The sequence below is a fragment of the Balearica regulorum genome, chromosome 4, assembly GCF_011004875.1.
Source record: "Balearica regulorum gibbericeps isolate bBalReg1 chromosome 4, bBalReg1.pri, whole genome shotgun sequence".
NCBI lineage: Eukaryota > Metazoa > Chordata > Aves > Gruiformes > Gruidae > Balearica > Balearica regulorum.
Genome location: NC_046187.1, coordinates 31,960,328 through 31,984,981, shown reverse-complemented (window position 1 = coordinate 31,984,981; position 24,654 = coordinate 31,960,328). Strand labels below are relative to the sequence as shown.

Genomic DNA, 24,654 nt, shown 5'->3' with positions numbered 1-24,654 from the left:
AGGGACCAAGCATCTGGCTATCTCAGCCTGCTATTCTGTCTCTCCACTGGGGCAGTGGGCCTGAGCGCCAGGGGCATTGGGCTGTGCTCCCCAGCGCTCAGCGAGGAGGAGCTGTGCCGGGGCAGGGGCATTGCCCAGGCACTCGCATGTGGGTGGCTGCCCTCAGGCCTAGCAGTGCTTCAGGGCTGCCCTTGCCCCCACAGGCTGCTCTCCGCATGTCTCTAGGCTGAGCCTTGGGCTCTGCTGCTGAGGGCTGTGGGTCCCACACCAGACCTTGACGTGGCCAGCATGGCCCTGGCCTGTCCCATGTGCTGTGCCTTTTGGGGTGCCCCAGGATTCCCCATATGCATTTTGGCGGGCTAATACAGGCTTGTGCCCCACGGTGATCCTGCCCCTTTCCTGGTGCCCCAGGGCCCTCCAAGTGCCTTCTAATGTAACCCAGCCGCTTCCCTTGGCCTCTTAGCACACCCTGGTGCAATATGTACAGTAACAGAACAAAAATTTAGTTAGTAGTAGTAGTCAATAAAGTATTTCCCATGATCGCATTTCCAGTTGTTGTAAAAATGTTGTATGTATCCATTTTACCTGACTTTTATTGTGAATAACTTGAAGAGTTTTGAGTCAAGGACGAAGTAGAGCATAAAAGCAGTCAGCTAAAGCCTTGACACGTGCTGCCCCATTGCTCTAAGACAGAGGTAAATCTAAGAGAGAAATTGAGACCTGACCATAGGGATGTGAGAGAATACATATTTACGACAGTAGCAAGGTGAAGAATTGTGTGTTTTGTGTTGTATACTTGACAAAGGGAAAGTAACCTGTGATGATCAGGGTTGGTGTTGACATTCCTGGATCTACAACTGTTTTTCTGCTAGCTTTCTCTTCTAAAATAGCTTGTGATTGGACCAAAAGAACAGATTGAAAGAAAATGCATCATAATATTTTACAGAACAGTCTTTGGTCCAGAGCCAAAAAATGTTGTAACCCTGGACATAATTGTTAAAGCAGTAATGAGCTTAAGAGATAATGAAGTACAATCTCTGCCCTGCTTGACAGGAATTCTGGTCTAAAGCAGAGGTGTTTATTTTTATCCATGTTGTTGTGGGAAAAGTAATACAGCAATAATGTTCGGTAAAATATTATGATGCATTTGGAGTTAAGGCAGAGGAGAAGGAAGACCGATTTCTACTGACTTCGATCTGCGGTCTATGTGATGTGTAATTCTTACTTGTAAGACTAAGTTAGAACCACAATAGAAAACTTCATATTGTGACAAAATAACTGTAAATTCTATACCACTATTTTAATTTCATCTTGCAGCTTTCTTAAATTCAGATATCTAGTTTGTATTTGAGTTGTAAGCCCATTGAAGCATGGACCATATTTTCTTAAATGTTAGGTGTATTGTGTACCATAGGGTGCCTGAGACAGGACCTGCAAGTATTGATCTAATCCAAATAATAAATGGCTTCTGAAATAAGCAGCTCCTTTTTTTTAACACTAGATACTTTTGTCAGCAACTGAAGAAGAAAAAATTATCTTGAAGCTTCTTTTAGCAGCATTTTTCTTTTTATGAAAAGACTTCATTTCCATTCAGCTTTTTACTTTACTAAGTTGCGCTGTCTGATCCTTGTCAGATGCTGAAGGATTATTACCTTGTTTCTTAATCATCTCCTGCACGTGGTATGAGAGACTTGCTTTTGTGATATATGCTCTGGACAGAAGAAAATGAGTGAGATTGCTCATCTCATGTCATCACTGACCATAAACACATTGCATATAACTCTGTCAAACGATACGATGAAGTTTATGCAACTTTTTGCTACAGCCTACATTAGTAGTAGTCAGATACAGTAGATTTTAAAAAATACTCATTGTCCCTCTGCACAGAATGGTGATTTTTTTTTTTTTCCCAAAAGATCTCAGTAAGACTGACTAATTAACACTGCTGTGTGTCAGATGTTTTGGAATATCCCATCCAAGCTGGCAGATGGCACAGTGCTGTCACTAGTTCAATTTCTTGGTCGCCCTTTTTAAGTTCTAGAAATTTCATAGAAAATACATCCCACTCTGCTAAAGCAGAGAGGTTGGTTTGCTTGCTCTGAAGCTGGCAGTTTGCAGTCTGGCAACAGAGCTCACCTTCTCTACTTCCAAACATTTCCCCCCTGCAGACTGTAACTCCTTCTCTCCATGTCATTTTGTTAGTGTTGTTTTTACGCTGTACAAAGGATCTGCAAGCAGGATTCTTGCTTTAGACAATAAGCAGTTGCTTTGCACTTGTATATCACACATTTAAGCATGTGGTTGACAGGACTGTTGAGAGCTACTAGGCTAAGTATAAATATACTCACCATCCTTCTGAGTCTTCTAGGCAGCGTATGTGCTTGCTCCTGATTCACGCTATCCATATCTTGGTTATGCCATCTATGCATATTCCCACAAGTATACCAAGTAGGTGTACTGCACCACGATTCAGAAGGTTGCTTTAAAGCTTCAAGATAAGGTTGCTTAATCTGACTACCACTTTTGGAATTCAGCTGATGTTTTGAATTTTGGTTGTGGTTTGCATCTTCCAACAGAATGTTCCCTGTTTGTGTTTAATTAGTAGTAGAGCGTTTTGATTGGAGAATTTGGTCATCTCTTTTTCTGACCAAGAATAATTAAAGAACACATTCCATTTCTGGGAAATAAATTCATGAAAATACAAGGAGAGCTGCAAACATGCAGAGAGATGCACTGTTGAGCAAGTATGCTCATTTTGGGTAATAACGAGTTTTTATTCACAGAAGCTGGTAATAACAGTAGCTTAAGCGTCCCCATTCTGGCTTTTAATTGTACGAGTTTGTGCCAGTTTGAAAACTTCATTATGTAACAAACAAAAAGATCAAGAACTACATGAGGATTAGAATATATGGAGATCAGTAGATGTTTTTATTTTTAAATGTAAATGTGCGTGTTTAGGGAATACATTCATGTGTGCTATGGTATAGGATGGCCTGGTTCAGCAGCTATGTTAAGCAGTTGTAAACAGATGTTTTCCTTACTAGTGTGTAAAGTCTGATTCTTGTTGCTGGCTTATTTTAATTTTTGTTGCTCACTGAGGGACTTTGCCAGAGCTACGTGTCTCAAAATCAGTTTTGGGGCACCTTTGTGGGTTACCTGGAATTTAAGTTTGACCCTAGCATACAGGGTCTCTTGCTTTGTGGAGCAATTCTAGCAGGCTTTATGCAGCTGACAGGTTTTAGATGTCTTTCCACACTGCTTTGTAGCTCTGGGAATTGGGCAGACTCACAGAATGGCTTGGGTTGGAAGGGACCTTTGAAGGTCATGTAGTTCAACCCCCCTGCCCTGGCCCAGGACATCTTTCATACACCAGGTTTCTCAAAGTCCCATCCAACCAGACCTTGAACACTTTCAGGGATGGGGCATCCACAGTTTCTCTGGGCAACCTGTTCCAGTGTCTCACTACTCTCATCATAAAAAAAATTTTCTTCCTTAGGTCCAATCTACACCTACCCTCTTTCAGTTTAAAAATGTTGCCCCTTGTCCTATCACTAGAGGGTCTGGTGAAAAGACTCTCTCTGTCTTAATTATAAGCCCCCTTAAGTACTGGAAGGCTGCAATAAGGTCTGCCAGGAGCCTTCTCTTCTCCAGACTGAGCAACCCCAACTCTCTCAGCCTTTTCTCACAGGAGAGGTGTTCCAGCCTGCTGATCGTTTCTATGGCCCTTTGTAAATGTTCCATCCACCGGTATCCCCAGGTTTTTCTCTGCAGGGCTGCCCTTAATCCGTTCATCCCCCCGTCTGTATTGACACTGGGGGTTGCCCTGACCCATGTGCAGGACCTTGTCCTTGGCCTTGTCGACTTCATGAAGTTCACATGGGCACACTCCTCAAGCCTGTCAGGGTCCCTCTGGATGGCGTCCCTTCCCTCCAGCATGTCGATTGCACCACACAGCTTGGTGTCATTGGCAAACGTGCTTGGGGTGTGCTCAATCCCACTGTTTATGACATTGATGAAGATATTAAATAGCACTGGTCCCAGCAGGGACCATTGAGAAACATGACTCGTTACTGATATCCACTTGGTCGTTGAGCTATTGACTGTAATGAATCAGTTGTTGGCTTCATTTTCAGGTGCAACAGCACTTTCTGACTGATGTCTTCCACTTTGAACCAGATACATCTAAGCAGAATAAGCTACAATTATTGAATATGTAAAAGCAAGCCCTTTTAATGGGAAGGACCAGTCTTTGTAATACAAGCCATAATAGGAGTAGTATTTACTACTGGCAGTGTGAGTTTTGTTATCTGATCACTTGAGGGTCATGGAGAAAGGATGAGTCTTGAATAACTGCTTTTGTAGCAGCTGAGAGGCTGTATGTTTGTATTCACAACATGTTTCCTGATGCTTGTAGGCCACTTTGAAAGTATGGAAGCACTATTGCTATTTAATATTGTAGAGCTTGGGTGTGATAGAATAAGTCACGAATCGACACTGTCATGAGCTAAATCTTAAAGCTGTCCAAAAATTTTAGCTGTGGGCTTGTAGTCACTCAGTTGTGAGTGCTTATGTAGTAAATAGAACATACAACTTAATTTTCTGAATTTTCCCTCCTGTTTGCTAACATCTTCCCCCAAAAAACTTTCTTCAGACTTATCAGTGCTATTAAAGCAGTCAAAATATGCTTGTGTAGAATGAACAATGTGCAAAATAACTCACTTACCAGAAGACCATAACTAAATCAGCAAAACCTCAGATTTGTATAGAGTCAGAGATCAGTGATAAACAAATGTTTATCTCATAAGTATATATGCAGAAATGGAGTAATATGTGATTCTGCATCCATTTTTTAACCTGAAATTATTAACCTTCAAATAATTAATGTGCAAACTGTTTACTTATTAAGAGTGATTCAGGTAATTGGGAAATACCCAGGCTTGTTTTTTGACACCTCTTTTATGCGTTCAAAACTGTGTTTAAAAAACTCAGGAAAGCATGGAGTCCTGCTGTATTTAGTTGTCTTTTGATAGAGTTTTTGTGTTCACACACAAGTGTGTGAAATCTGCTTTTATGTCTCTGATTTTTGGAACTGAGGACCATATGGTATCTTGGTTTTGCATTTCTTAGATCTTCTTAATTGTGCTTGCATAGCAATTAGCTGTGTGCATAAATTTAAGAAAATAATATATTCATTTGTTCTTACTGTATACAATATACTGAGAATTCGTTTCAGCTTTTACAATAACCCTAAAAAGCATTCAGAATAGGGCAATTTGGTTTGCAGTTGCTATACAGTTAATTTTACCCTTTAAAGTTATTTTTACAATGGTCTCTTTTATTACGAAATGGCAAGACACAGGATGTCCAACATATCCAGTGAAGGGGGGCTAAATTATATCCTTGTGTGCTAATCCAGCAAAGCACTGGGCATTGTGCTTATGTCCCATTGAAGTCAATGGGACCACTCATGTTTTGAAAGTTAAGTACGTGCTTTTAAGTGTTTCACTGAATAGGGATGAGATTATTCTCATTCTTAAAGTCAAGCATGTGCTTAAGTGCTTGGCAGAATTGAATCAGTTAGCATCTATGAGTTAGCACGAGAAAAACCGAACCTTGTAGCACCCTTGTTCTCAAGGTCCTTTTTGTAGGTTTCCGTTGAGTTTGCTTAATGTCATTAAGCAGTTAAGTGTCAGTAAACTCTTCTGTGTCATGTATTTCAATGGAATTTAAGAAAAAAAAAATCAGGATGACTAGGACTTTTCCTTGTTTGGACATGGTTTTATCACCAAATTTTTTTTTTTTGCTTTCTATCATAGTCTCTCATTAGCTGGTTTTTTTCATCTTCCAGTTGCTTTTTCTTTAACTCTCTGCTCTAGATATTTATCTTGTCTCTAGGTTGAGAGGAGAGTTGAATTTCTTCCTTGAGTTTCTGAGCAGTTCTGTACTTCAGTAGGCATTTCTCCTGTTAGGATGCTGCCTTACCTGGTCTCTGTATGCCTCAGCCATGAGATAGGTCTCCAAACTGCCCACTCTGAATGGACATGAGAGATTTCTGTCATCATTTCTCTGTTGCTGTTGGCATCCTTGCTCACCAATTTTCTGCCTCTCTATTTGCTGAACTTTTTTTTATATACTGGAAATTGTTGGAGGCAAAATGTGGGCTACAGATCTGTTTCTTACATGTGAGGAAACATGTGGTAAAGAAATAGCAGTTTGTCTTCCTACCAAACTTGTAGGCATGGTGTAGTCATGTCTGCTCTCTGTTGTCCCAACCAGGAGGCAGATACAAATGAATTGTACCCTGCTAATAAGTTAATTCTTTGATTGAACTTCCAGGACTGGCTTAAAAGGCTATCTTTTATAAAAATATCTTCACAAGCATCCCTGATCTTTCAGAAAATCAGACTAGCTTTGAGAGTTATGTTTGATAAAGGGGGGCAAATGATACCAACTTGGGGCATAATGATGGAGTCTGGTTAAAGACCCTTCAAAGCTGTACAGCTTTGTTTTGGTTAACAGTGAGAAGGTACACCAGAGATGTCCAGGAACAAACACTTAAAAATGTTACCCAATAAGATTAACTGTCACCTGCTCTGCTCGGTTTTGGGGATAGTTGTTCGCAACTGTTGAAAATGGTGGTGGAGTGAGGATCAAGTAACAGGTAATTGCCTCAGTTGTGAGAGGCAATACAGTAAGGCAATAAACTTCAGAACAAAAGGCAGTTGTAAAAGATTATTAATTGAATATCTCAACTGAAAGAACAGTTTTCACCCATTTTGGGCCTACGTTTACACTTTCTTGTTTCTTGAACAAGCTGAATGAAATGAACTTAATTTGTTCATAGCAGCCTTCATACAGCTTTCCTCTTCTGGAATCACTCTCCCTTAATATAGTCAGTATTTCTCCATGCCTGTTATTCTTCCCAAACAGTTGCTTTTCACTGCTCCACGTCTGCTTCACCTTTTCTTGCTTTAACATCTTTTGTATTAATGGGTCTAGGAGAAGTATTTGTTTGGGACTCAGGTTTAGTATTTGATTCCCAAATAGTACCAACCCCAGTATGAAACCTGGTTTTGACACTGAGGACTGCTTGCTGCTTTTTCTTCTCATACAGTGCTGATTATTAGAATTGTCTTGTATTTGTAAGGTGTTATGTTGATGTGAATAATTTCAATGAAGACCTGTGTGAAAAAGTAGAAAATTAATTTGACAAACTATTTTGCTTAATTTTTGATTAATAAACGACTTCTAAATAATGTTAAGTATCATCCAAAGGTCTTTATTTGGCTGTTTCTAGAATATGAATTCTAAACATGAAGCTAAAATATCTATTAGGTTAAAATATTCCTGGTGTAATACATTCTCTGATAATGCAGCAATACTTCTCTGCAACCTTCCATGTAGTTGTCTCAAGCTGCTTTTACAGGACAAAACTACAACACCTGAGTATAATCCATATGTTAGATGAGAGGGACAGGTTCTCATGGGTCACAGATCAGATCATTGCTAAGTAGGGGAAACACAGCTGATGGCTTCAAAGAGCCTTACTCTTCCACTTAACATCTGGATATTTATTTAGTACTTGGGATAGATGGAAACTGTGATATACCATCTTTTTGTAGACTTTTCTGTGTTGAATGTTGGTTTGAATCCTAACATTAACAGAAGTCTGTGTTTTGTGACTACAGGCTGTGAATTTCCAGAAAGTTGGGTTCCTAAATCCAGAGGAAAGCAAATTAAATTAGGTGTTTATTTTTTCTAGGACTCTCTGAACTTCCATGCTGTTTTTTTCTGGTTAGGCAGCCCTGAGTTTGCAAGCTGTTTTTTTTCCCCTTTCTGTGCTTGCTTTGTGGGCTTCAATTTTATGCTTAGACCTTCTTAACCTTCAGTTTTCAAAACAATGTGCAGGTCTTTATGCGTGTCTAAACTTGGTGTATGTGGTTTTCGGCATTACTACTATGGCACATGATTTTCCTAAAGTGTGCTATACTCCTGCAGAAATGTGAGCCACTGTGTTTTAATGTTTGATTTACAACTTGCAATCGGAATTTGAATATATGAATATATTTAGTTGTCTTTGAGTTTTCTTCTTCTTTGTTGTTTTTTTATTAGTAAGGAGATTGAAATGAGCTTGATTACTCTAGAAATAATTATTTTCAATATAGCAAAAGGAGAATTGCCTAAGTCTTTGCTAAGTTTCATGGAAGTCTGAAGTAGAATATGATTAAGTACTATGATTTATTTCTAAATATAGTATGATTGATTCCTAAAAATGTATTCTTCTTATATGTGGTGTCCAATGGAGTACATTAACATATAAAGAAACTAAAGCAATTATTTTGTAATTAAAATAGTAAAATTACACAATATTGGGGTGATAATTATGAATGTATTAATATTCAGCCCCGTGAGGCATGCATCTTGTGTGGTAAAGCCTGCAGGGAACAGGAACTGTGTGATGCCCTCTCATTAGAGTTTAGTAAGCTGTGAGTACCTTGTCTGGAACAGTCAGTCTAAGGATTATCAGTTCATTTTGCACCACCAGACTTCTTTCAAGGCATGAGTTCGGAATTGTTGTTCTCTTCTGTTGATCTTAGGGGAATTTGGAAAAGAGCATTCTTGCTCCTGTTGCTGTTAATGATATATTATTTTGAGGTAACACAGTCAACAGCTGCTACAGTGATGTACTACAATTACCTTATTAATAATCAAAGACCAATCTGTAAATTAGTTTGCCTAATGTTAGGCAAAGCTTTCACAGTTTGCTTTCATGAATACTATTAGCCACACTGATTTATTTTATTTTTCACATCCTTTCACTTATCTGCATCCCTTAGAAGAATTCTTATTGCCCAGTCCTTATGACTGTGAGGATGTAAGGGGGACCATGGGTCCCCCTATCTCAGTACTCTGTTTTCAACAGTGGTTCTAAACAGACATTTAGGAAGAAATATGAATGGAGCACAGGCGTATGGATCTTCAGAACTGTGTGATTAATTTGTTAGGGTTTTATCAGTTTTCATTATAATCCATTAAGGAATTCTGTACTTGATCATCATAAAAAAAGACTCAAAATCCTTCTTCCATCCACTTAAATTGGGACCCTGTGTACTAGGAGTGATTACATCATACATGTCCAAGTGTTGCTTTTGCAAGAATTAAAGAAGAATTACAGATGGGGTGACTGAGGCTTACAGGGATTAAAGGCCAAATGGTTTAAATCAGCATGATTCACTTCAGTGGAGCCCCATGAATTTACAACAGATGAGGATCTGATCCATTTTATATGCAGTTAAGGTCACACATTCAGCCAGTGACAGAGGTAATAAATGACCCCAGCCCTTGTTGTCACTGTGGTTGCCATATACACAGCAGAAGCAGGCAGCGCTTGAGACTGAGAAGGAGCCAGACTGGAAAATGTTCAGGAAGCTTTAGCATGAAAAATAAATTGCTGATGACACTGAAGTAGTGATTCTGGAAGACAAGAGGAATAGGCACGGGAGAGCACAGAACAAAGACTTGCAGTTCTGCTGGGACCACGTAGTGCTAAGACAGTTATGGGATGGTTGCTTGAGGTGAGCAAGAAGTACGCATTTGTAATACATTGAAAGATTTTTTAGGAGTACATTAAAGCAGAACTTGAATTCACTGCCAATTGCGCAAAGTAACCGGATCATGCTTTAGACACACTTACTATGTCTCTATTTTAAGGAAGTCATTTGGGGTTTTTTTTGTGGGGGTTTTTTTGTGCTTCTGATAGAGAAGCTTTGACTGCCTGTTGGAGTAGTAGCCAATATTGGTGCTTTGCTTCATGCTACTGACAAATTTTATGCAGTGAACAGTGCACCGTGGGTACAGAGCTAGGGCTGTGTTATTCCCAGTATTTTCCTCAAGAGAATACCAGCCGGCTTGCACAGTGGTGATCTGTTCCACTTGAATTCCACAGCAAACAGCTGGCAAGGAGTCTCTCCCTCTCTTAATGTCCTGGGCTGAGGCAAATGCTAGATCTGCTATTTTCCCCATGTGCAAATGAGTCAGTGCTCTAGCAGGCATGTTACACCTATTTTTCCTGCATGAAGAAAAAGGAAGATCCTTGATTCTTTCTAGGTTGCTTTTCCTTCTTGGTTAAAATAAAATACAGCTGAAAGTCAACTTGCTGTCTATAAATGAACACACCCCATGTTTATGTCTAAATCCTAGTATTTAGTGTGAAGTCTAAACAATTATTTTCCTTAAAGCCTTAATTGAACAAAATTTTCTGTTATCTCTAAGCATCATAAAAACACTAGCATATGCACCATGAGTGAGGGTGAGAGGAGAGAAAGATGTGAGTGAAGGGATGCCATTTGATCATATTGAATCCTACCCAGTCACTAGACTGCCATCTCTGTGTTCGCCAAAGGTGTCTCAACATTAGTCAATGTCTTTTTGTCCCATTACGGTATAATTTCCATGTGTACTCAAGGACCTATGTAAGTCCACTAAGCTCGTTAAAAGTGAATAAATCATTGCTTACAAACACATTTGGGAAAGGTAATCAGGGGAGTGGATGTCATGACATTTGAATGACAAAGCAAGCATATACTCTTCCATACTTCTATTTCCAGGTTATTATTTATACTTGTAACTATTTGTAATTAAACTGTAGGTACTGTGAATACCAGATGTTGTAAGAAATGCATTGTATACTTCTCCAGATAAACAATAGAGGTGAGAGATATGGTTTCTCTTCTGTTGAAACACAACACACCAAAACCCAGTCACGTGAATGTGACTGCTGCTTCACTGTGGTCCTTGCCTTGTTTCAGACCTGTTTGTGTCTGATTGTTGAATAGGTGAAAGTTAGTTCATACAATGGTCCTCCAGCCAGTGGGAATTTCACTGGACTGCCACAGCTTCTCAAATGTCATGTATAGTAGCTTAGCCACTTAATCCGCTAGTTCCCTCAGGATGAGCAGATGCATCTCATTAGGTCCCATGGACTTGTGCACCTTCATGTTCCTTAGATGGTCTCAAACATGATCGTCTCCTAGAGCGGGTGGTTCTTCATTCTCCCAGTCCCTGCCTTTGCCTTCTGTGACTTGGGTGGTGTGGCTTGAGCACTTGCTGGTGAAGACTGAGGCAAAAAAACCTCAGCCTTCTCCATATCCCAGGTAACCAGGTCTCCCATTTCTTTCTGGAGAAGGCCCACATTTTCCCTAGTCTTCCTTTTACCACTTATGTACCTATAGAAGATTTTCTTGTTGCCCTTGATGTCCCTGGCCAGATTGAATTCTCTCAGGGCTTTAGCTTTTCTAACCTGATCTCTGGCTGCTTGGAAAATTTCTCTGTATTCATCCCAGGTTACCTGCCCTTGCTTCTACCCTCTGTAGGCTTCCTTTTTGTGTTTGAGTTTGTCCAGGAGTTCCTTCTTCATCCTTGCAAGTGTTCTGGTGTTTTTGCCTGATGTCCTCTTTGTAGGCATGTATTGCTCCTGAGCTTGGAGGAGGTGACCCTTGAATACTAACCAGTTATCTTGGGCCTCTCTTCCCTCCAGGGCTTTGTGCCATGGTACTCTCTCAAGCAGATCCCTGAAGAGGCCAAAGTTTGCTCTGCTGAAGTCCAGGATAGTGAGCTTGCTGTGTGCCTTTCTTGCTGCCCTAAGGATCTTGAACTCCACCATTTCATGGTCACTGCAGCTGAGGCTGCCCTTGATCTTCACATTCTCCACCACCCCCTCCTTGTTGGTAAGAACAAGGTCCAGCATGGCTTCTTTCTCACTTGGAGAAAGAAGTTATCAGCACATTCCATGAACCTCCTGGATTGCTTGTGCCCTGCTGTGTTGTCCCTCCAATAAATATTGGAGTGGTTGAGGTCCCCCATGAGGACCAGGGCTTGTGAACGTGAGGCTGCTCCTATCTGTCTATAGAGGGCTTCATGTACTTGGTCTTCCTGGTTGGGAAGCCTGTAGCAGACCCCCACTGTAGTGTCACCTGTCCTTGCCCTCCCTTCAGTTCTGACCCATAAGCTCTTGGTCAGCTCCTCATCCATTTCCAGGAAGAGCTCATCCTCGTCTCCCCTGCCTGTCCTTCCTAAAGAGCCTGTACCATTCCATTCCAACACTCCAGTCACGGGAGCCATCCCACCATGTCTCAGTGATGCCAATGAGATCATAGACCTGCAGGCATGTGCATGTCTCCCTGTTTATTCCCCATGCTATGTGTGTTTGCATAGAGGCAGTTAAGTTGGGCCTCTGATGAGGCTGGCTTACTGGCTGGAACTCCTTTGTGCTGCTCTCCTGCTGACTGTGATCCTTCTCCCAGCTCTGGGCATCTGTTGGTGGCACTGGCATCAAACTGGTAGGAGTGGGATGGGTTGAGGTTCCCTTCCCCTGGCAACTTTAGTTTAAAGCTGTTTAAGGTTGTTTATTTTCTTTTTCACACAGCCAACTTTTTGCCAGTAGATGATCCCAGCTCTTACTGAAGAGTAAGTGGGTGCTGAGTGTATGTAGAGACTATCACTAAGATTGGTTCACATCTGTCCAGATATGTGTTATACTGAAGTACTTTGAGGTAATCTTTGGTGCGATACAGAAGCATTTGTATGCTTCTGTAGGGGATGATTTAAATGTAGGTAGGAGAGAACAGTGGTCTTAAGGTTCCTAAAGATCAGTTTCCCTGGTTCTCTTTTCGTAAAGCCACAGTTCACCTGGTAAAGTGGGATGAATTTACATACTCAGTGATAATGAATGCAAGTATGAGTCACAGGTGATCTATCTCATGCTAACATTTTTGCCATCTGGCTAATTAAAAGTCAAAAGAAGATATATAGATAACTTATGTCTGTTTTTCTTCTTTGAATGTTTGTTACACTTCTAACTTCATCACAAAGCTGGGAGTAGCAGATACAGACTTATAAAATAGCTGTCTTCAACTAGTACAAGCCCAATTAATACATAAAAGCTATTTTGCTCAATCAGTTTTCAGTACAGAGGGAAAAAAAGAGTGTGGAGTTGTATGTCTACACATGCACACACATACAATTTTTTTTAAAGGTCTAGCTCCCTATGTTGGGTGTTTTTTTGTTTATAAAAACTTTTGAGAAAAATTAAACTCCAAGCAAGTGCAGACATGGTAGTAGCTTATAAAATTTTGCACCAAGAATATGACTGTGGCTGCTGTTCCGCAAAATACATTCTCGAGCTCGGTACCATGCTGCAAGGGTTACACATATGGAAAGAAAAGGGAAGAGTGTTATTCTCAAAAGCAAATGGCGCTGTTATGTATTAGAAGGAATTTCACTTGTTTCGTTTTCAAAACCAAAGTGCTTCAGTATCAATAATCCCATGTTTCTTAGCTAGTGCCTTCTATTGTACGGGCATTTGGCTTTGCTAGTATTTTCAATATGGCCCTATTAATCCAGTTCCATTAACCTTGATAACAACTAAAGCCCTAAGTATTTATATGCAGGTGTTTCTTTGTTTGCTTTTGTTTTAAATGTAAAACAATATTTTAATGGCTTTTTGAGGCTTTTATGTTCTTCTTGTGTACAGGATTGCTTATGCATAGATAAAAACAAGTCACAAATGTACTAGATAGACAAACAATATTGGAATAAAATTAGAACAATATTGAAGGTGGTAATGCTTAAATGCTGAGGACAATATAGTACTGAAATCCGAATGATGGAAGGTTAATGATTTGGGTGAGAGCCACAAGCTACGATGTTACCCGTTGTGCTAAAGGACCGCTCCTTACAAGTGCATCAACTATATTAGGACTTGTGTTGACTCGCCAACAATTTAAAATATTTATTTTCATGTGTTTTTGTGGATATTTGTAGTATCCTGGGGTAAATTTAATTTCTGTGTTAAGTCTGGAGCCAGCTAGTCTACAGAAGACTGTCTATCATGTTGTCCTTGCCTCCTGCCGTATGGTAGTGCTCATGTGAGGGATGGGATATGTTTGCAGTTCAAGATTCATGTTAGTCCTGTGTGTTTTCCCATATTGTATGGTTCCTGATTCAAAGCATTAAAGAAAATGTATCATCTTCCTTAAACTATGAGCGCAGCCTAAAAATCATACTGCCATGGAGGAGAGAGGTGGGGAGCAGATGAGTATTGATCTGCTCTTTGATTTAAGGTTGGGGCCTTTCAGCTATGTGTCATGTCATTTCCCAATTTAAACTTAGCTAATTCAGTTATGTTCTTTGCATGGAAGATATTGTTTGATATTTGTAGGAGGTGCATCTTTAAGGGGAACATTGTTGGGAAAGCTTTGTTTAAAAAGTGTTGAGAATTAGTAGCAAGTTGGTTATTTATAAAAGGAGTGTTTATACTGGCCTATGCATTACAATTCTCTGTTGAATAAGCATGTGTTAGCTTTTGGTATGTATGTGTAATTATGATAATGGTAAAATTCACTAATAATTTCAAGTCCTAAATTTTGCCTCAAAGGCAATGAGGAACGTCAAAGGTACTGACTTGCTTTTCATGCTTGCAGTCGATGAAAAAGTAGATCCATGGCTCCATCTACTGGAGTTCAAACCCGCCAGCTAGAGTTGCTCTTTATTGAATACACTGTGCACTTTGGCACATTTGTGTGAGTAACCGCTTGGCAGAAGATGAAATAAAAAATACTGGGTTTTACTCTTCAGCTGGTGGATTGGTGGAGTAGATTTCTCTGGAGACTTTTGGTGTAATATTTTTACTATTTTACTTGTTTTAACACTTGTGGGGTTTTTTCTGCCATTACATCTACTGTCTGAAAGTTGAGCAATTTTCTTCTTTTGACAAGATATAGCAATATATAAAATACAGAGCTTGTTGTATAATTCTTACACTGTTTATTTATGTATTTTATACTTGTACAACTGCCTTAGGCAAGATAAAGGCCTAATATTGTGTAGTTGGATGGTTCCTCTAAAGGTCTCCTGTCTGGAAAGAATGAGCCCCGAGTATAAAAAAAACTTGGCCTCTCTGTTTCCTCTGGCAATTAAATACATGACTTTGCAAATTAATCTTAAAAATATATTATTTTGCAACATCTTGGTGCAGACCAATGTGAAAGGAAACGATTTCCATTTGATTAACTTTTTAACTTGCTAGTAAGAGGGGGAAAAAGTTTTGTTTGCACTTTGCCTGTTTCTTATTGGCATTGGTTTTGGCACAGGAGCTCAGAAACTGTGAGCTGTAGCCAAGCTCTTGAGGAAGAGCAGATCCTGAAATAATCCATCACTGCTATGGCTGCAATTAAATATTTTCAAAATAGTTTATTTATTTTCCTTCAGTATATCAAATTTTGTCTTGTGTAATACCAGATGAAAAAGCATGCATCAAATTCATTCAATAAAAAGTGAAATTTGAATGTCTGTCTACTGCAGCACTGAGTAATCACTTCAGTTTCAGCAATAACTGGATTTTAAAATAAAAAAATATTATGAACTAATTAATAGTTCGTGTATTTAACCAAGAATCAGACCTCCGTACAGAATACTGTGTATACTATTTTTTGACTGTTCAAATTATGTGATAATGATGCAAAATATATTTTGTCCTAAATAAAGGAGCCTGATCCAATTGAAAGCCTTCCTAGACTGTCACTTTTCCTTCATGCTTCTTGTTTACTTGACTTCTTGCTAGTATTCTAAAAACCCAATAATTTCTTTTAAGGTACACGGAGCTTTGTATTAGGTCCTAGATTGCCTGTGTAGGATCAGAATTGTCCAGCTTAAATGTGAAAGTGTTGTCTGGAATGGCATAATGCCCTTGCAAAGGTGTTTTGTTGTTGCAGCTTTTAAGGATGGTGCCGGTAGGGATGAGGATGATAGGCACAGAAAATTAGTGGTTTCATAGAGAATATGTTGCTGGAGTGAATTTTGCTCTGTAAGGGTTACTGCAGTAAAGTGGTAAGCACAAGTAATTATGTTAAATGTGGAGACAGAAAGGAAGCAGCTCCTATTTTGTTCATAATAGGATATATATGGCAGTTTATAACTCCTCTGCATTAAGTGGAAAAAAAAAAAAAAGACTGATTTTATTTCATTAATAGCTGAGAGTATTAATATCTTGAAATACATAGTGTTTTCTCCTGTGTTGCAAGTAGACCTCTCACTTTAACTCAGTGCTAAACTTTGGAACATTTACATTGCAAAGTGTGTGTGTGTGTATATATTAAAAAAAGTACATGCAAATAATATTAAAAATATTAATATCCTATTCACAATATTCAAAGCATTCAAACTGTGTGTGCACGTAAGCATTTGTATAGGTAAATATACAAGTGTGTATACATGGATGTGTGTGTTTTGAGAAATGTCTTCTGATAGCTATTGCAGATTAGAGAGAACAGTATTAGTTCATATTTTATGGGTGAGGATTTCTGCTGCTTAGACAATAAGAGAAATGTTGCAGTTTATTTGTGCTCTTCCTTCAAGAGGCAAGGAAGAATGAATGAATAAATGCTATTTTGTTATCTGCTGTTAGAGGCAATGTATTCTATTAAAAATTGTTAACCACATGGAAAGCTAAGGCTGTATATATTCGTGGTCAGTTATTGGGAATAATCTCTATTATTATTTGGACACAGCCTTTCTGTTTCCAGTGAAAGTCACAATATGGGCTTTTTCCTCAGTTTTCTGTTTCCTTTTGCTCTCAACTCAGAGAATTTCATAATTGTAAACCAGGATGGTTTGTTCTCTTGTAAACTGACAATTAAGGTGTGGGCAGGAGAGAGAATCATGGGGCAAATGTTTTGTACAAGCATAAAATGTCTACAAGGATTTAATATATTGTAAAAATGTTTTGCTCATCTACTGCAGTTGTAAAATTGCATTCTGAAGTCCTTTTTTCAGCAGTTACGATGTCTCCTTAAAATACAAAGAAGAACCTTCATGATCTCTTAAATAATCTTGTGTTTGTGCGTATCCATACATATCAGCATGCCTGCAAGTACATGTTCACAAAACCAACCAACCAAACTAAAAACAACACAAGAGGTCTGGAAGTGGTTAAAGAACCAACAGATGTTTGTACAGGAGGGTGAACAGGGTTGCATGCAGTTTCCCAAAGCCCATTTTCAGTAGGTTCAACCGTGAATGGACGAACAAGCTGGCATAATGTAAGCCCCCGTGTGAGTTCTCAGGGTCTCAGCTTCTCTGTGCTGTTGCCTCTGGTTTTGCTTTCAGTTGTGTAAATGCAAACTACGTTAAGCGTCAGTGAAATGGAGCAATCGCTGTGTGTCAGTTTGGTGGATGTAAAATTATTCCGATAACCTGTGTGTGTGCCTGGACCATTAGTTCTGTCCCAGTCAGACTGAATTCAAATTTGGGTTTCAATTGCAAGACCTGAGTATTGTCTAGGTCGGGTTTTAGTTTGTCATCAGAGATCACCAATGACTTCTAGGAACTCGTGGCTGTTCCCAACCTGTTTCTCTCACCTTAAACTACAAAATTGCTTATTGATTCCTGGTGCTTGTGAATGTTGTGGCTACTTGGCAATGCATGTTCAGACTGGAGCTGTAGTAGCTTTTTTTTTAAAAAAAAAGTTAACAATGCAGAAAGTACAGTCAGAAATAGTCTCTGAACTTATTCGTTACCCTTTCTTTCAGTAATATAACATAAATGTAGTTTTATTACTCCTTAAATACTCTGTTCCCATTTTTATTTGTATATATATGTGTGTGTATGTATATACATACTGTATAAAGATATATATTGTTCATAGATGTTTGTTGTAGCCACATAACGCATATTAAATTGCTCTTTAGATGAATGAATTTGTTTTTGCACTTGACATACAAACATTGTTTAGATAAATGACCTGATTTTTATTCCTACGTGCTGAACACTTGCAGCTCACGGAGTTGCACTCAGGCATTATATCTACAGCCTCTTGTGATTATATATCACATGCTTTTATTGCTCCCTCTGTGGTCCTGTCTCTCACAATGGTAGTTTATTATAACGAAAACAAAAATGAGATAGAACTGGTATAAATTTTGTGAAGATTAATTTTCTTCCAGTACATCTGCTGTGCTGATCAAAATAAGTTTTTATTGCTTAAATATTTATAGAAAATGCCAAGTGTCTGTGTATGAAAAATTTCCACTAATTTTACAAAAAACCCCCAACCAACCCTGCAAAAAAGCTCATTATAAGCAAGTAGACTACAAGAGGATTTCAGAGAAGTGTTCAAAGGAAACAATAAAGTTTAAATCTAGAAACATGATTTTCACAATAGATTCCTAGAACTTATAGTTCCTGAGGAAGAATTTTTGGTGGTGGATATTTTAGCTCGTCTGCAATGCCAGCATTTTTTCTGCTGTAAGGTGATACATACAGCCTTTAGCAGGAGCACATAAAGGAATTAAAAATCCAACTAAAAGTTCAGTGAAGATTGAAAAATTTAAATCCTCTTCTTTCTTGCAAAAACCTGAGTATTTAGGAACACAAAATAATGTTTTGTTCTACTCTGGTAATGAAAAATCAAGTCTCTTCTAGGACAATTTACAGTTTATAAGATGACTTGTGCCAAGAATTTACAAAACCGAGGACATTTAAGTGCTGTATTTGTATATCTTTTGGTATGTAGATTTTATGATGTTATCCAGTGTGATCTATCACATCGTACAAAATGTCATATGTAATACTGTATTTCTTATCTATAGAATGTTTTGAGCCACATCTTTGTTCAGCTGCTGGGTTTTCAGCACTGCCTATTGAACATCACTTTGAAATTCTAAAAATCTTCAGTAATGCAAACACAACAACTTGCAGCTGTATATAAAATTGGTGTTGGCATCTCATGTATTTAGGCCAACTTAAAGCCTGTTCAAGTGGACTTTGAGACTGAATAATTTATCTTTGCTTTTTTTTTTTCCCTCTCTCATCCCAGATTAGTTTATTGGCTGCGAAGAACCACGGACGCTTTGTGCCCTGATGGGGGACTCAGGATCCAGACGATCGACTCTAGTATCTCGGTTGCCAATATTCAGGAGAAGTATTAGCCGGAGACACGACTCCCTTCCCTCTTCACCTTCTTCTGCTAATGCCATTGGTGTCCACGCCTCCCCATCCAGCACTAACTCCAGCTCAGGGAGCACAGGCAAGCGCCGGAGTATTTTCCGCACCCCTTCTATTAGCTTCCATAACAAGAAAGGGAGTGAGCAGAAGCCTGACTCGGCTAGTCAGAACATTAGTATCTCAAATGGTGCCCAGTCTTCTCTCAGCACTTTTCAAAAACTGAGCTTAGATGAACACATTAAAAGCAGAGGAAGGCATTCGGTTGGCTTTGGCAGCTCGCGTAGCAAGAAGATAACAAGATCTTTGACAGACGATTTTGAAAAGGGAAAGGAGCCCTCAGCTAATAAGAATGTCTTCATAAATTGCATAAGCTCTGGGAAGAATGAGGGTGACGATTCAGGCTTTGCAGAGGAGCAGAGCCGATACTCTGTCAAACAATCCACGCGAAAACTTCTCACTAAATCTTTCTCATCGCACTACAAATTTTCCAAACCAGTTCCGGAGAGTCAGTCAGTTTCCTCTGTGCAGCAGTCCAGGTGCCTGCTGGAGGTTAAATCGTATGTGGAAAGTGAACCTGTGATTGCCAAGTCCTCTCCTCCATGTTCGGCCGAGACGACAGAGTGCATGGGAAGCTCCTTGCAGTCCCCGCTGCTGTCAGCTGACCTCACGGCTGCCCAGACCCCCTCCGACTTTGTCGCCCTGACAGAGGATTCTGTTTCAGAGGTTGATGCTCTGCCCAGCAGTGGGACAGGGGCGCTGCTTGCAGAGGATTTTGGCCACAATGTCTCTACCTCTCCGATCTTTAATCCTGCTGCTGCTCCTGTAAGGGAAACGGATATTGTGGAAAGTACTGGCCGTTCTGCCGGCGTATCTCCTGTGAGTCATGCAAGCTCGTGTAGCGTTGAATCTAATACCTTATTCAAAACCTCAGATACTAATCAAACAAAAGTATTGTTGCAAGCCAATGAACTACATATTAATGATGCCAGGCACATAGGAGAAATTGACTCAGCAAATGCACATTTAGAAACCATTGTGTTACAACGCAGAGAAGAACCAGCAATGCTCTCTCCAAAGGTGCAGGAGTTGAGTGGGGGCAGAGATGAAAGTACGCCATCCAAGCATGCGAGAGAGACAATTCCTGTAATAGAGTCTAAGATTGTTCCATGTTCTGAACCTCAGCCCTTTAAAACACAACGGGGTTATGAAACAAACCGTTCTAAAGGTATGTATTGTTGGATTTGGGGTTTTCTTGGCCTCAGTTCTTCTGTGAGAATTGTTTGGTCATGAAGTGTTTTGGTAGAGTTGCTGGTGCTAGCTGGGAAGTTAAAAAGTTATGTATTCTGCCCTCCTCCCAAAATTGTAGGAATTAAACAAAAAATCTGTCATTTTTTGAGTGTTACAGTTTGCTAACAGCCATTGGTGCTGTTTGTAGCTATGCTTTCCTGTGGTAGAAAATGAATTGAGAGAGATTATTGGTTCTTGTCTCTTGTTGAAGGCTGAAGCTGGGATTTTTGAGACGTGCTTATTTTGGCCTATCTTGAGCTAAAGAGTTGCATTGTTTGAGATGGAAACATCACCAGAGAAATAAACCTTCTTTTAGTCTAGTTATGAAAAATAACACAGTCTTACATTGATCTGAATCTTGAAATTTCTGGACTTGCTTGCTCTATTCAGCTGATGTTAGAGTAGCTTGGAGTGGATGTTTCTGTGCAGAGTATCAGAGATCCTCTTTCTGCTTCCATCTGAAATAACATTGTGCAACTTCTCATTTTGTAATCTGTGAAATGGAGGGAGTTAATTACTATCTAAATTTCACAATGGATCTTTAGCTTATGAAAAGGATTTTGGAAATATTAACAAGATTAAGTGGAAGGACTGTGCCTAGAAATCCCAGTCTATAGAGATGCAGATGAATAAAGGCACCAGGCCCTTGAGTGAAGGACACCAGTCAAAAGATATTTGTCTCTGACAGTTTATTTTCTCAAATCAACCTAAGGACTGGTGCTTTTTTGCATAATCCTGAAGCTGTATCTGGTAGGACAAGATTTGTGAGAGCTAGCATTTATAGTGTTTGTATTAGAAGATAAATGAGTGTAAACTCATATGAATTCATACCCATCTTTTTGCTTGGACATTTATCTAGGCACGTAGATTATAAGCAATCAAAAGCAATCTTGCTTTTTGAATTATTTGTCACTGCAAGGCTTGGTTTGGTATCTTGTACATAAATGGCAGTATAAAGTCAAATTAATCCACTAAATTAGTTTTCCCCAGAAGGGACCTCTTTCCCTCAGAATCTTAGTCAATTGGGAGAAAAAATATTTCCACTTATGTATCTTACCGGTCCTGAGCACTCGTTTTTTTTGCAGCACTGGCTTATCTGTGAATGAGCTCATCCTTTTGAATCTGACTTACTAGAGTGTACTGCAGAACAGCAAGTGAGCAGCTCACAGTAGTGTTTAGAAATACACAGAGCATTTGAGACTCGTGCATCGGCAGTTGTATATTTAATATGTATTTCTGGAAGGCAGCGAACTGCAATTGAAACTGTAATAGAGGGATTTTTGTAAATGGGATTCATGTTCACCGAAACTCTAGAGCTAGTACTGCACTACATTAAAGTTGATGATTAATTATTAGGGTTTTATAGTGCTGTTCAAAATGCAATTTTTTTTTACTTGTGTGGTGAAGAATGTAGTTAAAATTAGAAACTGGCCAAGCATGCAAAGGAACCATTGAAAAAAAAAAAAAAAATCCTGCCATGTCAAATGAAACAAATACAGAAAAAGCTTATGTGGCCTTCAGTAAGATATGGTTATGAGTAGTTATATCTATTACAGACAGACTGGTTTGAGCATCTGGTTTTGCTAAAACAGTTTTTAAAAACAGATGTGAATGAAAAATATTTCTGTGCATTGTCTTTGGTAATAGATACTTTGTCTTCCGTAGCTGGTCTCATAGCTGATATCATTATAGATAGCGTCGTGAACATGACATTAATGTATGAGCAGGTTTGAAGTGCCATATATTTCTTAGTATACCTTTATATATTTTTGTGTGATATCGATTTTTTTGAAAAGCCTTACAGAAAATGTCTGTTTCCTTACAAAAGGCAAAAGAAGGTAGTTTTCCATGTTTCACTTATTGTGCTATTATGCTTTTCTCTTTCCTCATCTCTAAATTTGCCCTAGTACCTCAAAATGTAATTTTTTTCCTCTTTTCTGATGTGTTATTGTTTAACTGGAATTGGGGATTGGGATTCAGTCTGCTGGCTGCAGGCTGGGTTTGGAAAGCACGGATGCAGAACTCAGATAGAAAGGCCAAACAGAAGCCGAAACCAATGTGCATCCCTGTCCTCTGCAGTGATAACAAAGCTGCGACCTGGCCACGCAAAACCTGGACTTGCGTTGAAGTGCAGGGTAGGGCAGGTCGAGTTTTGGCACCAGTGGACCAGCAATAGTTTCTCTGGTGGATTTTACTGGACAGTGGTTTTGAAGGTTCCTAGAACAAGCGGAGAAACGAAAGAATGGAGCAAAGATCCTTCTGGATTCTGTGAGGAGCTGTGGACTGGGCTGTAGCATGCTGAGTGTGCTAGTCACTGAGAGCTGAAGAGCAAACTGGTGGCTCAGGTGACACTTTTATCTAGGTAGATCAGGATCTGCTTTCTACAGAACATCTCTTATGTGATTGCCTTTCAATGTAAGCATTTCGAGTAAAGCAGTGTTCTCATTAAGAAAATATTTGTAAAGAGTAATTCTCTATAATGATTGTTGATTGCTTCTCTACTTGTAGCTGATCTTGCCAATAGCTTCAGTCCATACCGAGAAGGCAGATTTGTTGAGAAACGACTGAGATCCTCTTCAGAAGGTACTGCTGGAGGCAGTCGGCTGATCATAAAACCAAAGGATGGAAACACAGAAGAGCTTAACAGCCTACGGAAGCAGAGAGCAAGCTCATCCTCTTCAAAAATGAACAGCATGGTGAGTTTTATTCCCATATGCATAAGTTTTTTTTGTTTTTCTGTGATTGGTGTAAAGTTGCTGCTTCTCACTGTAGTTACAAGTAATGGACGGTGATAAAGGGGGTGGAAAAAAAAAGCTGTATCAGGCTTCCAAAATGTGATCCAGGCTCAGCTACAGACATTTAAAGTATTTTTTTTTTCGGGGTATGACATTATGAAAAGGTTTGCATACTTTCTGTGAAGAGATTCTTGTTGTCATGCTTTGCTGATTTGCTTGGGAGAAAAATCTGCAGCAAAATTCAGTGTGACTATTTCTGAGGTTAAATACAGTGGGCTACTCTGTGGCAACGTTTTATTGTTACTGTGTTAGTTATTTCATGGACTTATGCCTGGTATGAGTGAGATGAGATTCAGATCAGAAGTTGGATAGAGAGGAAGTTGTCTGTAAGGAGGCTCATTTGAATGGTCTGAGAGGTCTTTCAAAACTGGTGACAAGTTTGAATGGCTTTCACTCTGAGCACAACATAAGGAGGAAAGGAAAGGATCTCTTCTGAGAATCCCTTGAGTGTCCTGAGGACTGGAAAAGCTAGGACAGATCAGATAACTACAGGAGAGTACTTTTGAAACCTCTTCTAGTGAAACAACAGTAGAAGGAAGTGACTGACTGACAAGTTTGTGCTTTCCTATAGCCAGTGAGAGTAAACATTGACAAGTGTAATTTATACTTATGCATGTGCTCTCCAGCAAGAGATAGAAAGAAGATGCTAAGACTGAACATCTACAGCAGTGGCATCCGCTCTTTATCTTATGGGAACACTAAAACAATTTTTATGACCATTATTAGTTTGAAATATTCTATTCAATGTGCTAGCTGAAAAAAGGATTAATTTTCTACTCATATCTGAAAACAGCTTTCCATCGAAAGCAAAGAGCTCCAAGTTTCTTACCCCTGCCCAGAGCTGCTAAACAGATGTATAAATAAAGGACCTTTTCCTTTTCAGGTTTACATAATAGCCATTATGTTACAATGATGCAGGACTAAACACATCCCTGAAAGACTCAGATGTGAACAAAATTGCATTTTGTAAGAGAGATTTTTTGCATTTTGTCAGAGATGTGAAACTGGTGCAAACTGATGCTAGATTTCCAGTTATGTGCTCTTTTCGTGTAGTTTTACAGGCTAATACCAAAACTTAACAGTTCATACTATTACTTAGACAACCTCTATGCCTGTGTGCTGCATTGGCTGCCACTAAATGTAATGTCTTCTCTCGAAGCCAAGAAGCCAAGGAATGCTAAAATTGTCTTCCTCTGTGAGATTTGCCCATACTAGTTCCTGGTTGGTCATTTAAAAACAGGTCCCCAGAGAAGGATCTGATTTAGCGTGAAGTCCCCTTACAGAAGTTGTGGTGGGAAAGTGGGGTTTGGGGCTTTCTCAAGAGGATGTGAAATCTGTCTTTCGTCTTGGTAAATCTCACCCATGTGTCTGAATGTATCGTCCAAATGTTCCTTTATGGCTGGGCTCACAAATGCTGCTGTGGATGGCGGGAGAAAATTACATCGCTACTAAGCACGTTCTTATTATGTGCAAAAGATTTTTCCGGTGTAGCAGTGTCCTGAAGCAATGGTCACTAAAAAAACTCAACTAAAATGGAGTTACTTGACGTCTTTTACAGAAACGCTTGCCTGTA

The 24,654-nt window shown here is 39.3% G+C and overlaps 1 protein-coding gene across 6 annotated transcripts in view; it reads left to right on the top strand.

Moving 5' to 3' along the window:
- Positions 1-24,654, top strand: part of CCSER1 (coiled-coil serine rich protein 1) — a 721,701-nt gene that overhangs the window by 52,296 nt on the left and 644,751 nt on the right. For all 6 annotated transcript variants that reach the window (XM_075751609.1, XM_075751606.1, XM_075751608.1 and 3 more), the window contains exons 2-3: positions 18,872-20,224; positions 22,795-22,982. In XM_075751609.1, coding sequence (XP_075607724.1) covers positions 18,916-20,224; positions 22,795-22,982 — 1,497 coding nt within the window. In that variant the 5' untranslated portion in view covers positions 18,872-18,915. The remainder of the gene's footprint in view (positions 1-18,871; positions 20,225-22,794; positions 22,983-24,654) is intronic.